The 15,884-nt window shown below is 45.0% G+C and overlaps 1 protein-coding gene across 5 annotated transcripts in view; it reads right to left on the reverse strand.

Moving 5' to 3' along the window:
- The window catches only part of ARHGEF33 (Rho guanine nucleotide exchange factor 33), a 114,999-nt gene that overhangs the window by 38,886 nt on the left and 60,229 nt on the right, over positions 1 to 15,884 (reverse strand). The window contains exons 15-19 of one of the 5 annotated variants that reach the window (XM_043918191.1): positions 15,197 to 15,361; positions 11,772 to 12,567; positions 8,422 to 8,561; positions 3,307 to 3,381; positions 1,390 to 1,521 (exon numbers count right to left, since the gene is read on the reverse strand). In XM_043918191.1, the coding sequence (XP_043774126.1) occupies positions 3,330 to 3,381; positions 8,422 to 8,561; positions 11,772 to 12,567; positions 15,197 to 15,361 (1,153 nt within the window). In that variant the 3' untranslated portion in view covers positions 1,390 to 1,521; positions 3,307 to 3,329. Of the gene's footprint in view, positions 1 to 888; positions 1,529 to 1,926; positions 2,232 to 3,306; positions 3,382 to 8,421; positions 8,562 to 11,771; positions 12,568 to 15,196; positions 15,362 to 15,884 lie in introns of those variants that run through there. The other 4 variants (XM_043918192.1, XM_043918190.1, XM_043918193.1 and 1 more) reach the window with 4 other exon arrangements.

Raw genomic sequence — 15,884 nt, forward strand, 5'->3', positions numbered from 1 at the left:
TGTGACTGTTCCAGACTCCTTTTATTCAAGATGCTAATAGATGGGTTCCTGATTAGTCATCAGACAAGGAGAAGAAAACTTGTAAGACTTACAAGTGAAACTTCCCCTATTTTATCAAACAGTACATCACTAGAGGAACAGCCCTCTGGAGAAGTCAGCTGCAGTACCAAGATTCTCAATGAATAGTAGTAACCTATGCCCCAAGTTACAGAGAACTGCTTAGAAATAGAGACGGATTGTTTAAACCTAATTGTTTTCTATTACGATTCCGAAGTCTAGGCATGTCAAGGACCATCTGGGCCATATCTGTGTGGAAACAGAGCACATTTTATTTCCCTATAGCCAGGCAAGCCTCATTGCAATAATTCTTCTGCCTGTACTGTAAGAACTTTCTTTTCAACTTACTTCTGGAAAACAGAATAAGGTAATGCTAGCCCTAAGCTTTCATTCTGACTTGGTGTTTGTAGCAACCACTGTGTGTAAGCCAGTAAAGTATAGACATTGTTGCTACCTTCTTTAGAGACTGAAGAACCTCTTTTAAGACAATGAGGCTAAATCAATGCTTTCTTCTCAGTCCACGTGGTCATGAGTATGAGTGACACTCAGGATCACTGGTAGATCTTTGAATCCTGAGTATTTAATAAAACATAGACTCTGGACTTTTTCCCATCCACAGCACAACCCACAACCCACATGAGGGAAAATGTTTTTTTGAACCCCCGGTTTCTAGAGGAATTACTATTCCCTGCACTGGTTTTCATAACCATAAAACAAGAGGAATACTACTCTTAAGGTCTTTTCCTATTTGCATATCAACATGTCTTTAAGCTGTGAACCTTCTGTGTCATGGTTTAAGCACAAATTTTCCACAACTCGTATTTGCAACACGTAATACAATTGTGTTAACTGATGCTGTGCCTTAAGGGATGTTAGGTGTTGCCTTGGGGTTTTTGGAAGATATATGCCATGACAGAACTGGCCCCTAGCATGGTGTATACTAGTCTAAGACGAAATGAATAAGCTAAATACCTCTGAAGCATAAACTTCACATCCATGTTAAATATGAACATGCTCAATATTATACTGGGGGAATGACTTCAAGGTAGAAGTTTTCTTACAAGCATTTATTTTCCTCCAAATTTATTGTGTTTTTGTAATGCTGTGAAAAGTCTTCATTTCCCTTGTCCCAAGTGTTGTTCAAAGAGCCAGCTCTCAACCACAGACTAATCTTCATCTCTTCAATGTCTTGTATGTTGATTTAGTTTCATATGTTAGTATTTATATTAGTTTTCCTCAGGGATTTATACATCAATATATATATATTCCTACACAGATATATACAAGCTTTTTATCCTCATCTTACCACTTGACAATACAACTTTAAGTATGTTTTACACAGCTGTTCCTTGGTCAAGCTCATTTGCAAGAGCAAGTCGGTTTCTGAAGAAATCTTGTTTGGTGGGTGAAGGATCCATTGAGGGATTCTCATTAGTTTTTTCCCTGTATTCTGATCCACTGGACCTAAAATCTCAGCACACAGATAAAGTACAGGTTGATTTGGTTTTAATTGTTTTCAAATATTTTATCTAACCAAATTGTTTTGCATTTTTAAAACAGTTGCCTCCTAGATCTGGAATAATTTTAACTTCCCTTGAATTTCATGACTCAGGACACGTGTAACTAAGAGTTGCAGTGCACATAAAGAGTTTACCTTTCTAGTCCTTTATGGGGACACTTGTGACAATTGTGTATGACAGTGTAAGAAATCGTGTAATAGCATTGTCAATGGGGGAGAAAGGATTAGAAAATTCAATAAATCCTATTTTCAATTCAATCAAGGAACTACTACACAAATTAAGAAGGCCCTTAGATTTTAAGGGATAGAATTCATTGCTCTCAACCAAGGTTATCAAGAGCCTTTACTTAATCTGGGCATTACATTACAAACTCTTGCTTTTGCTTGTTTTCATTTTTAAATGAAAAATTTATTGAAGCCAACCACACATATATGCTACATTTGGTAGAATGCAGAAATTAGTACAGTAATCAGATTAAGGAGATTCTATTATCTCAACCACCACATAGGAGACCAAGCCCAATCAAGAGCAACAACTCAAAACAGTCCAATTGAGTCCCCAGTCGAGGGTGTATTCTTCCTTTCTCTTGGTTAAGCCAGTTGGGTAATCCATTCCAGCTCTGCACCTTCTCCAGTTTGTTCATGTCAGAAGTCCCTAGAGGGAGGAGGCTTTCTGGAAATAACCTCTAATAAGCTAGGCTGGGGCCCTTTGGCTAGCTTCAGCTCTGAGCTAGAACGGGTAAAAACTAGCCCAGCGACTAAGAAGCAATATCAAAAGACCTCATGCAAGGTGTATGACAGTGACATCAGACATGAAGTTCTTTGTCCAAAACTCCTACACAACTGAGCAAGTTCTCCATATGCCGAGGCAGAGTCAGGCATGCTTCCACTATCCACAAAAGAAGGATACATTCTTTCACTATCGTAGATAATACTATGAATGTCCTCACTGTTGCTATTATATAAGTTAATTATGACTCTATCATTTACTGAAATCATTGGGCAGAATGCAAGCATTCCTTTACCTTATTTAAGGAAAGAATCCAGATCCACGCAAAGACTAAAATTCTGATGTCTAGACACCTGATGACTGACTGGATTTTTTTTTTTTTAACTCTGACTGTTATTTGGTTTCACAGATGAAGGCCTTAGCTGTCTACCACACTTCCTCCATCTGGTCAGTAAGGAGCCCTTTTCCACTATATTCCAGTCCATAGAGGAAGAACTTTCTCTCCTCAACCCCAGTACATCTGGGTGTTCATTAAGTAAGATGATGGCTGGCTGGGGTGAAAGTCTCTTTCCTTTTCAGAAGCCGCCTGCAATTCTCCCCTGAAACCACCTCCTCAGGCCTCACCCTAAAGCTCCAGGCTTTCTCTCAGAACTCCCCGCTACCTCCAGTTCAAATCATCCCTGGTTGGTGCACTTGTGCCCCAACTGTTAGGAAGATAGATTTTTGACCATGTCATTCTTTCCCCGTTATCTTCTGTTATCCAGAAGACTAAGAATGCCTAAAGCATTGGGGGGCGAGGGGGCAGGAAGTAGGAAGCAAGATTTGAATCTGGCTGCTGTTTCTTCTAAATTGTTTCCCCACATGATAGTTTCTCATCAGAAAACATTCATCAAAACTTAAAATCTTTGCCTCCCATTTCCCCTCTTAGCTACATCTGATCTCTCCAAAACCCACCATGTCATACTTTGATGGTTCCAACATGCAACTGTTTCATGTTTACCTGGAAATGGGAAAGCTCTGATGTCACCACCAGCCCCAAGGACCACAGAAATCTTCACCAGTTGAGTTCCCATTTCTGAAACAAATGCCAAAATCGCCCTGTCTAGTTTCCAAAGTCCACAAACTCAGCTTAGTATTTTTCTTTTTTAACTGCTCTTCTCACAAACCACCTTTCTGTCTGCAGGTGTGTGAATGGCTCTGCATTTCTTGATATTAACTAACAATTAACTAAATGGTAACTTGCTAATCATTTTTAAGTAGTATTCTATTGTAGCCATGACTAGAAGCTAATTTTCACCCTTTTAAAGATATTTTTAGCTGATTTCTTTCTAATGCTTACATGGTATATGAACACCTCAACTCTTGGACCCTTGTGAATGTGTGGTTGTCAGGTTCTAGAGTAATGCATGCCTAAATTACTGAAAAATAACCTGTGGAATCTAGGTGAAAAGCTAGTGGATTTGCTTTTTATCCCCTTTCTCTATAAAACAGAAATGGCTTTTGAGTCGCTAGGGCCATTCTGACTGACCACAGAGGAACACACACAAGGGCCAGGCAGGCAAACACTTGCTGGGCAAGATTAGGATGGCTGCCAGGACATTCTGACACAGCCATCTAAATGTTTGATGGGAGGGGAACACACCTGTCGCTAATTTTCCTTCCACTCAACTGACAGAGACCAAAAAAATCACAAATTGGGTAGGTCATGCACGTATCAATTTGCTATATTAAGCCATAAAGTTTATTTGGAACTGGGGAAAAGAGGAGGGGGGGGATCAGCGGTGCAGGAGTCTCTGACCCAAGAAGGGTTGCTTTTCTGACTGGAAAGACTGTCTGCCTTGAAAGCTTCAGGAACATGCAGATGGAGAAGAAAGGGGGCAGGGGAGCACCCATCCTGTCGGCCACGTCAGTCGGTCCTGACGATCAACAGGGTGACAAGCGCGCACTCATTTAATGCCGATTTGTAAAGGGGTTACTATGTTCTAGGCACTAAACCTTGTAGCTGGGTCACTCTTATATTTGCATCTTAAGCTTCTGCTGACAGAACCTAGAACACCGAAGACCCTTAACTTAGTGATGGATCTCAAATGACCTACTGAGTAACATCTATAATCAGGTTTAAGAAAATGTTTTCTCTTCAACCAGCTCCTTCCATTTTCAACTTATATAGGGAATTAAAATGGGAAATGAGAGAGAATCCCAAAGTGGCTAAGAATGGAGGAAGAAGTTGAGGCGGGCTCTAAGGAGGTAGAGAAGAACGTGAGGGTGCAGTGATCAATGGATTCTTTAGTAGTCGTGCTTTCTATGACATGGTCTGCTCCACAGTCGAGGCTGGGCAGATGGCAAAGGCAGGACGGCATAAAAGTGGACTCACTGATGCTCAATCATATGGGGCTCTGTGGAAGTGCTCTCTCTGCAGTGTGTGATTAAAGAAAGAAGAGATTTCCATGGGATTGGTAGAGGGAGGCTGCTGACTGGGAAAGAGACCCTCTGAGGCATGTCAATTACAAAGTGCTAAAGAGGAAGAAATGGGTGAGGAAGTAGAATTAATCATTTGGACACCATATTCTTTGTCTTCCACTCCCATGAGAGTTGAAGATAAAAACAGCATGTACATCCCTGCCCCTAAGCTGTCTTACAGAACCCTCTTCCCCCATGCACAGCCCCAACCAAGACTACGTACTGGCCTAAGTGTAAGATTCACACATAGGGATGAAGTAGCACCGGTCTCAGACTTCAGGACAGTCTAGATTTAAGTTTTTGAAAGCTTCCAGGTCAATGCTTGTACAATGGGATGGTCTACCTTCCATCCTGCTCAAAGGCAGGGGAACAAGGATTCAGTCCAGCATCAACCTATCACATGAGGTCTGTTCTGTTCCTGGCTTCTAAGAATCCTCATTTAAAAATTTTTTAAATCACTTAACGTTTTCCAACTTTAAGATATGTCGTCTTTATTTTGACCAATTCTGGGCAGCTCTCAAGGACATGTGACCTGGTATCTACCCAGGACGAATGTGCCTGAGATAGAAACGGTCAGAGCATCATCCTCTCCCACAGATATCTTGGGCATTTTTCATGATTTTTTTTTTTATGATGTCAACTTGACTCTCCCTTTTGAATCCTTGTGGGTATGAGCATTCGGCCCTCCCAGCCTCAGAGGGAAGAGAACCCTTTCCCAGGTTTTCTGTTGCATCTGGCTCCATGCCTAACTTCATCCCGAAGCAGCATTCTGGGTGTGTGGGGCCACCAGCCAAACAAGCCCCTATGGATACAAAAAGTGTGTCAGTGTAGACAGGAACGAGCCTCCAGAGGGCTGTGGGGAGGCAGGCAGTGAGCCCCGGGTGTGACACAGGCAGCCGTTCTGGTGCTGATCCGTTTTGGACCCCCTGACTTCAGAACCCAGGATGAAGCATGTCTTGAAGTCACAGGGCTTGCTGCCAGCCTGACCTCCCGACACAGGGGAGGAGGATGGGTTTCTCCTATCTGCTTTCTCCCTGTGCCTGTCCGTATGCCTGGCTTCAGTCTGCGAGTTCCTACGTAACAGCTGGGACCAACCAAGTCACTCACGACCCCTAGACAAGCATCTCACACAGTACCTGTGTATGGCAAAGAACGCTTCATTCATGAGAAGAGTCAAGTGTTCTAATCTGAGTTGAGAGCCGCTAACCTTTCTGCGCTATGCCGGGGCCTCCCTGCCCTTTGTCTCTACTTAGCAAAATGGAACAAACTTTCCAAGGTTCCTGGATGAAAATACTCAGGAGAAGCTACTCAAGCTGCTTCTTTACTCCGAGCCAAGTCTCCAGAGGGCCCACCACAGCACCCCGGATGCAAGGCGACAAGCAAGTATCACACAGCAGTGCTCACAGTCCTACACAAGACGTAAAAAGCCAGAAAACCGACCGGAGGGAGCAACAACCGTATGGCTCCACCTTTACTTCCATCCGTATAACACTTCAGATTTTAAATACAAAGGCAGCACCAGAAGTGGTGGCAGCAACTGGATTGAGGCAGGAGGGACTTGTCTATGATAAAAGTAGGAGAGGACTCAGAACATCCATTTGACCCTCCAGAAAGGATCCCAAAAATCTGCCAGAGGGCTGAAAGTAATTATCCAACATGAAAATTTGCAGAGTCCACAGCAAGTCCTTGGCACTGAACCAAGGACTGTGGGAGGCTATAGAAAGATAAAATCTGGCCTTCTATGTGGTCATTAAAATGATGGGTCCCAGGCCACACTGATTTCTTGTTTCAAGCATTAAAAAGATGTGATCTCCCAGACTGATCTACAACAAAATCAAAATACAGATAAAGCAAATCTTGAGCTAGAAAGCACTCAGGTGGCAGTGATCTCCCACCCGGTGTGGGTTCCCTTTCACAGCCTCCCTAACCAGGGTCATCCAAATCCTCCGTAGGAGAATCCACGGCCTCGTGGGGCAGCCAGCCCCAGTTCCAGGCAGCTGCGTTTTAAGAAAGTTCCTCTCTTATCCACTGCTCCTGGTTCTGTCCCTTGGCCTCAGGGAACAGGCAGAGTGTTTTCTTACATCTCGCTGAAAAAACGGGAATGTGCAAAGAAACCAGTGACAGATCCATACTCAGTGCTTGCCAACAGGCAGCACGCAGTCATTGTAAATGGCAAAAAGTGACTGTTTTCATGGGAAATACTGTGGTTTAGAAATAAGTAAAAATAAAAGGTTCAAGCAGTGGTCTTAGGAGTCTGGAGTTCTTAGCAGGATTCAGAAACCTGCATTCCAAAGTCAGGCTGGAGAACTGTCTGTCTCCAGTCTCTCCACTGTCATAATTGTCAGGAGGTGCTGGGTCAGGAAGGATCTAAATCTATGGTCCTAGAAAGAGATTCAATTCTCAGCTCATTACCCCTAAATCAAGGGGCTCCAGCAGTCACGCATGCCCAGGCTACTCTAGCAAAACTGAAAGGGCTAGAATAGGAATAGGGCTCTCTCTGCAGGATTGCTGGTCCCCCTTCCCTCTTCTTCCAGTAACAAAGGGTGGGACCAACGATCAGAGAGACCTAGTAATCTCAGTACTACCTTCCCTCTAGAAGAGGAATTAGACAAACCAACCACAAAAGTCCTCAGTCCAAGCCTGCCCCCAATTCTTCCATCAAGACCACTATCTAAATTGGGAGAAAGGGATTTCCCTGTGTTTCCTCACACAGGAACTCCAAACTCTAGGAAGTCAGCAACAGTGCCTTTAACTTTTCCATCCACTAAAATAGGAACACTTGCTGTTTAAGGCTCGCTGCGAGAACCTCGTCTAACAAGGGAAACTAAGCACCAGGCAACAGCTCTCTCTAAGGGGGAGACAACAGGCCTGAGCACGGGTGGAGAAAGAGACAGTAGTCTCCCAGGGGGGTGATGGCTGGATTGGAGACCGCCCCCCTACTGCCAAACGCTAACATTCAGTGCTTTCATCTTAGTTTCATGCTGGCATTTGGCCAATGCCTCCCACTCTGTGAGACAGTGCTTGTAAGTGCTGACCAAAACGACAGGTGGGTGATATCACACAGCAAGGGCTGAGAATCTTAGAAGGACCACAGGAAAGAAATGCCTTGCTTTTGCCTCCTATGGAGTACGGAAACTCCATTAAATTGATTTTTTAAGTAGGACCCAAGCCAAATCCATCCAATCATTTGTGCTAGGGAAAACACAGGCAGATGTCCCCCAGATATGCACTCGCAACCAGGGTAACTACAGGCCCCTACAGGCGGAAGAGCTGCGATGCCTGAGAAAACCTCCCACAGGCGGGGAGGTTCTGATGGTGCACCCAATACACCCAACCCCGATAGGGGATCCCACTCCTCGCGCCCATGGGGATTTTCCAGGAGACCTCCTCTGCCCACTCCTCCCAGGACACGGGACTTTGGGAACAAGGAGGCAGGGCTAAAAGACAGAGGCAGCAGAGGACAGAGCCGAGTGTGCTTTTACTCTAGGAGATCACAATGAGAAACATCTTCACCTGGCAGGAACTGTGGCTACTGGGTACAGGCACTGAGCTTGAAGCAGTTGTGTAAAACCAGGCTACTTGTTACTGTTAAAACCTCAGGACTTAGCCCACAGGGAAATGAGTTACAATGCTGTCTTGTCTAAGGGCTACTCACTTCTTTTTAAAGAGCTTGCGGAAGGAGCTGCGAAAGCCCCCTTTCTGGTCTTGCCTGGGGTTTTGATCGCTGAAAGATGTTTGTTCGCTTTCTCTTTCTTCCTTTGGACAGAATCTGGTGGCATCTTCTAAATGCATTTCCTGGAAACACAAAAGAGGGGTGTATTTTTACTCTTTTCCAAAGTTAACATTGATCCTGACTATGGGACAATTTTTTTTAACCTCTCACTTTCCTCTCCCACCCCAAGACTAATGACAGGCACCTATTCCAACTAAAGCAAACCTGGACTAATTAAGACACTAGATCTAGGGATTCTTCGGGATTCTACTAAGATTCATAACTAAATAATAGAGATCAACATTTTGATGGCTGAGTGTAGCATTTTTGAAAGTGTGGTCCTGAGGCTATAGGATCAACTGGGGCTTTCATTTAAATGTAGGCTCCTGAGCCCTAAGCCAGACTATCTGAATCAGAATCTCTGACGTTAGGCCTAGCTAATCTGTTTGCACACAGATTAGGAAAACCAGCAGTTTAAGGTATGTTCTTGCCCACCTGCACTTAATGTTTATATGAATCACCTGGGAATCTTGCTAATATGCAGATTTTGATTCAGCTGGTCACAGGTGGAGCCCAAATTCTGCATCTATAACAAGCTCACAGGTAAAGCATTTACTACTCGTGCAAGGACCATATCTTGAGAAGTGGGCTTTTTAGGGACTTTTTTAGGAACTAAATCTACTAATAGTTGAAGGAAAATCTTTCTGTAGAATCATGATCTTGATAAGATCTTGCATTTGTGTAGCATTTCACACTTTGCAAAGCATATTCACAAACTTTATCTTATTTGGCCTTATCCTCACAACAACCCTGTGAGGTAGGTAAGATATGGATTGTCTTATTTCATAGATGAGAAAACTGGAGGCAGAGAGGCCAAATGAATTGTCCAGAAGCACACAGCTATTTGGCAGCAGAGTCAGGATTAGAACACGGATCTCCTGACTCCCAGTCAGGTGCTCTTGCCACTAAAGCATATTGTCTTCTTTCTTGACTCTTAGAGACAGAACACTAAGGACTAGGGTTTGGCTGGCTCTGAGGGCAAGGATGGCAAATACACAGTATATCTGAGGAGATGGAACCCTAGGAGCTTTGCACACCTCATTAGGAAAGAGCTGATATCTTCACAGATGGGGCTTTTGAAGGGCTCATCTTTTGTAACTAAAACCCCATCTCACTCTGATTAATGGTTTTTGCCTGGCGAAACCATTTGGTGAGCTCCCAATTTTTCACACATCAAAAAAGACATTTGTATGAGCATATGAAATAAAAGCATTCTTTGGAGCTTATACTATAGGAGTTAAAAGATTTTGGATGTATATCTCTGCCCATTCCAAGTCACTTTGAGTTGGCACTAGTATTTTCTACTTCCCTTGTTAATGAACTTTAAAAAAATATATATCTCTTTCATTTTTGCATCCACTTTTTTTTTTTGGCCATGCTGTGCAACATGTGAGATCCTAGTTTCCTGACCAGGGATCAAACTCATCAAACTCATGTCACCATCACCCCTCCCCTGCATTGGAAGCACGGAGTCTCAACCACTGGACTGCCAGACAAGTCCCTAAACTTTTAAACTTTGACACATGCCTAACTTTGATTTATCTAAGAAATTTTACCTAGTAAAACAGTATATAAAGTTCAGAGTTGAAAATCAGAGGCAGAAGGAAATCTGAGAATCCCAGGCAGGGCCCTTCAGCAACCTTAGCTGGGCACACTAAGGTATTTCTGCCTTTCAGGAGCCAGACACAGACTTTGATTTCTGGAGTCCAGATGTGCTAGAAGCTCCAAGGTTCTTCATGTTCCTCTGGCTTAATATCCACCACTCCCACCTGGGGACGTATTCAAAGGAAGACTCACTCCTGCCTTTTTTTTTTTTTTTTTTTCTTTTTTTAAGGCCCCTGAGCTGTCTTTTTTATATTTTCCTACACCATTCTTCACTTAGCCAATAGCTAAGCAGCTTTTAAAATTGAATTCAGATGTTCGAACTATCTAAAACTTCTCTGAGGGTTTAAATAGAGACTCTCTGATGTGCTCCCATGGTTTATTATAATTCTGCTTATGTGTCTCCTTCAGGGCTAAGCCAGTGGCCTTGGAAGGCAGAGACTGGATGTTGTTTATTTTGGAACCCTCAACGCTTAGCACAGAGCCTGGGGTGAGGCAGGTCAGGATTTGCTGAAAAATGAATGGAGTCAGTGATATTCAACCTCTTCCCACTCCTTTAGAAATAGGAACAGGTGGAATGCAGGGCCCTCGCTCCTGTTGGAAAATCATTTCTCCTGAAGGCAAAGGATCCCTAGTGCTGGATGTAAGGGACACTTAGTGAAGGGCAGTCCTGGACTGTCATTTTCAAGGTGTTTCAATCAATACAGTGCTGCCCTGTAAATCCTAACCCTGCTTCTAAAATGTTAAACAGGAAGAATGGGGCCGCAGCTCAGAGTCACTCTGCTACTCTCTACTTAAATCAGAAATTGCCTTTGTTCCAATCACTTGCGTAGACACTGTTTATTCAGGAACTATTAGTCCTTTCAGGAATATGTATTTAAACACTTCTTTAAATGTCCCAAGGCTTGCAGATGTCAAGATCAAACATCAAAATACCAAACATCCATATAGAGGCCAAAGAAGGTGTTTGTGAGTCAATGCTTTCTGGACAGTTTGGTGCTGTCTTCGTCCAACTGGAGTCTGCAAAGTACCATGACACCCTTTTCCAGGCAAAAGGAAAGCAAGCGGAAATGAACTTTTCAGGAATCTTCAGGGAGAAAGGGCAACTTGCCTCCTCCCTAGCTATAAACAAGGGTGCAGGTCAGGAAGTACAGTAGGCTAGCACACAGGGCTCGATATTTTGAACAATAAGGGGTGCGTTTAATAGGCAAAGAAGACACAGGCCCTGGGATTTCTGTGAAGTGTTTTGCATATGAACTGCATCTGGGAGGTGCCAGAGCTTAGGCAGGAAAGCAGAGAACACCTGTAACTCTTTTAACTTGGTGGTGGTGGGCGGGGGTTGTTTTAAGCAGGTCTAAGAGGATTCCTAGTCTTATTGTCATCATACACATACATAGGTATGGCATGCTCCTGCCTCCTGGCCCTGAAGAATGAGAGCTAACACTTTCCTCCGAGGACCACTGACGGACAAGCCTGTAAGTAACACGGGCTCTCAGCATCTTCTGCTGCCCCCGCCGCCCCCGCCTGGCCATCCTGCGTTCCCCTCCACGCTAGGTGAGCCCAGGCTGCACCCCTGGAGATCTAGGCCCGGGATTGCCAGCGCTGTGGGTTTGGGGTTGGTTTTACTTTACCCTCCTTACTTCCAAATAGGTCTGCTTTTCGCTTTGGGACCTCTGTTGGGGAAAGAAGGTCCGGGGCGCGCCGCGAGCGGAGGCGGCTGGGCCGTGCGCTTGCGCGGCGCGCTCGGCCTTGAGCGGCGCGCGGCCGCCGCTGCTGCTGCGCGTGCTGTAGAGGCGCGGGGCCACGCCCTCGGGCGGCGGCGCGCGCGGGAACTCCTTGAGCGAGCGGCTCAGCGGCTTGGCCTTGTGCGCCTGCGCTGCCGCCTCCAGCTTGTAGGCGCCGCTGCTGCCCGCCGGTGACGTGGCGCTCTTGGGCAGCGGCTGCAGCGGGTGCTCCGGCCGCTCGGCCTCCATGGCGAAGCTGACGGGCCGCAGGAAGCAGATGTCCAGACTGGACTCGGAAGAGGCGGGCGAGCAGTTCTCGAAGAGGGCCGGAGCCTGGAAGGGCTCTTCGTCGTAGGGCGCGGGCAGCGCGAAGATCTCGCCGCCATACTCAAACTCCTCGTAGGCCGCGGGCACGTAGCTGCGGGCGTCGGGCAGGAGCTCGGCCGGGGCGCGCAGGGAGCGCTCCACGTTGCCCAGCTGCTCCGCCGGCGACGGCTCGAAGTCCATCTCCGGGATGGCCTGCAGGGGCCCGGCGAGCGCCTTCACGTCCTGCTCAGCGGCACAGAACTGCGCAGGCGCCAGGAGGCTTTCCGGCCTCTCGTGCTTTCTGCCCTCCATCTCCCAGTCACTGGGCTTCCCGGGCTGCATGCTCTCCATCAAGCTTTGCTGCTGTTGGCTTTTCTTCACTGGGGGCATCAAATGTCTTTAAAGGGGAGACAATACAAAAGAGGTGTGCTTACGGTGTATTAGTGCGCGCCTGTCCCCGAGCAGCGCGAGGCCAGGAACCACACAGTGCCTACCACATACCGCTTAGACGCAAACTGTCTGCTCCCTCTTCTCCGGCCCTCCCCGGAGCCTCTGTGTGTTACCTACCAAGCGCCACAGGCTTGTCAAATTAAGGAGTCCCCAGGAGCCCTGGTCCCCCAAGTGGGAGAGTGAAAATAACCGTCTGTGAAGAGGATCCCGGAAGTACCCGTCTGAGCCCAGAGGCACTGTGTAGAGATGGCTGGTGGGCCAAGGATGCTCAGCGCTGACCCTCTCCACCATGTGTCAAGGCCCCAAGGCACATCTTTTTCTCTCTTCTCTCCCTTTTTTGTCCTAGCAGAGTCATAGAAAATCATGGAAACAACTTTTGTTCAACTCAAGGATCTTCCTGCTTAAGAACAATTAAATTCCCAGATGAAGTAAGCAGTAAAAAAACATCTGGATGAAGTAAAAAACATCTGGATGATGGTATGCGGGGTATCAAATGTGATGATGGTATCACATTTTGCTTTTGTATGTATTTGACATTTTCATAATAAACTAAAAAATTCCCTGTGGCTACAAAGCATGCTATATAAGTCGTCTCAAACTTCCATCCGCAAGAACATTACCAAAATGAAAAGTTTGTCACTCTGAATATGCCCGATTTCATGGAGAGTTATTTTTTTTGTTTAATCGTGGATAAAGAGTAATTCACACTGGATACTTGGATAGCATACGCATCAGATTGGATGTGACTTGCTAGTTCTGCTGTAATTTAATTGCCAGACAGATAAGAGTGGACTACACACTGACCCAAACTAGTTATTGTGTTAACTTATTTATACTAAATTTGACCACAAAAATGCATAAAGAATGCAGAAATAAACTGTAACACTATTTTGTCTGATGGTCTTAAGTTAAAAATTAGGTGTCACATTTACAAAGGTGAAAATATAGTAAAATGGAATGTTGACTTGAATTCTCTTTTAACTTGGAAGACTTGGGTTTCTTTTCTGGTTATTTTCCCAACAGAGTGCCGTGGCAGCCATGTTCTTCTTCTGGGTGTAATCTCTAGGGATTTCATTTTGGGGCAGTATAAGTCTTAACTTCAAAGAAGATAGTTTTATCGTTGTCTTAACAGAAGTGAAAAAAAGCTGAAGTGGTCCACAAGAAAAATTCCATCTCCTGTCTCTCTCCCCTCCCAGGAAAGGTATTTTTTTCTGTGTGGTGTACTCTCTCTACAGGTCTTCTAAGATTTTCTCTATAGTAGGAAAATCATCCTGGACTTTATGTAGAGAAAGATTAATGTCTCAGATTTTCAGAATGATTATGAAATTTCACCCTCCTGACTGCACATTTGCACTTCGTCTCTCACTGATGTGCTATGCTGTGCTAAGCCACTTCAGTTGTATCCAACTCTTTGCGACCCTATGGACTGTAGCCTACCAGGCTCCTCTGTCCATGGGATTCTCCAGGCAAGAATACTGGTGTGGGCTGCCATTTCCTTCTCTACCATCTCTTACTGCTAAGTGTTCTCAGTTTAAGAGATGAAGGCAAAAAGCAAACAGGATTTGAGTTATTGATCAATTGCTCCTTCCATGGTTGTAATTTGCATTCTAAAAACTAGTGATTAAAAAATGAAATAAGCTCAACTGCTTCTCTCTTAATTATAATATTAGAAAAGTAGCTTTTTGCATGATTTCTAATTTTTCCTTAATAAAACCCAAAGCAGAAATTATAGTCCGAGGAATTAGTTTGGGGAGAATTGTCTATATTTGGTAAAGTGGGGATTTGGAATTTTGAGTTTTGGTTTCCCTGATCCTTCCAGAAGTCCTAGTTTCAGAGGTGGCCCAAGTCCACTTATCATTCAGAGGTAAAATGAGTTCCAGATAAGTGGCCTAATCCTTACCGTAAAGATCATCAAGAAGTTTGCTAAATGGAAAAACCAGTTTAGTGTTTGAAAAGGTTGTGTGCAGAGACTTTAACAATGATCACATCCATTCACGACCCAGAACAGCTTTCAGAGAAGCTGTTGTAAGTGAAGAACAGAGGTCATGAAGTCTATTTCTGAAGCAGCTTCAAGGACAATTGGGAGATGCTAATCAATATTCTGCATCACCTCAGACCAATGTCTCATCCTCAGAGCCCAGACTTCCTCTGACCCCTGGCTGGGATAGCTTTTTTCCCCACTGTATCTCTTGGAGATATTTAAGCCCCACTCTTCTGAGAGCTATAAAATGCCTTCCTGTCATCTATGGCACTCCCTTCCAATCTATCATTGTGCAAAACTTGAGAGACACATGCTGTAGGTGGGGGATGGTTACATGTGGTAACCTTGTTGGGAGTAACCTCCAGCCTCTAGGCCTGCTCCTTAACATGAGTGCCTTCCTCTGGGATCCAGACATTGGGTCAGCTGTTTGTCTGCCACATATAGACCTGATGGGAGTGGGAGGAAGGAGCCCTGTAAATGATACTCCTAATCTAAGCTGGTTTGCTAACCCGCACAGACTGGCCTGCTACCCCATACAGACCGCCTGGGACGCGAGGGCATTGTCATGAGCCTTTCCACAGCAACGGGTGCTTACGTGACAGCAGGGCCGGAACTGGGAGCGGAAGGGTAGGGTTGCAGCATCTCTTCGGAGTGGATGCCACTGTCACGGACAGCCTCAGGGCCTGCAGTGGGAGAAGCGTCTTGCCCGGCGTTTGCACACTGGGAAGCCAGCCCTTTGTACAGCTTCGCCATGGATGACCTAACAGAGTGGAGGTAATAATTCTCAGTGGAAAATCAGCTCTCTGAATGTATAGATTATACCAAGCAAAGTACAGTTTCTCAGGTGAATCTCAGCTGTGAGGTTCTCGCTCTCCTCAGGCGCTCTACAAACTAGGTTGCTGGTATATTAGAGTGCAAGCTGACTGCTGGGTGGGAGTAGGGATGCTGATCAATTGGCTGAACTGAGTTTGGGGATAGGGGGAGTATGGGGAGATGTCATCCATTAGAGGAGCCCTGACTTGGAGGATAGCATCTTCTTCTAATGTGAAGCACGGATAGAAATAATTCTGTTTTCCTCATTGGATTGAGATGAGGTTGGAAAAAATCCGGGTTATTAGGAAGCTTTGTTATGAGTTGCTTCTGTTCCTCTGAAGACCAGATTTTCCTGTCCTTCCTATTTCTTCTTAGTGTGAAATCTGTTCAACCACCACCCTCTCCCTTATTTGTTTTATTTTTATCCATAGCACATAAAACCATCTATCTTATTTATTACCTGGCTCTCC

This window comes from Cervus elaphus, chromosome 11, assembly GCF_910594005.1.
Source record: "Cervus elaphus chromosome 11, mCerEla1.1, whole genome shotgun sequence".
NCBI lineage: Eukaryota > Metazoa > Chordata > Mammalia > Artiodactyla > Cervidae > Cervus > Cervus elaphus.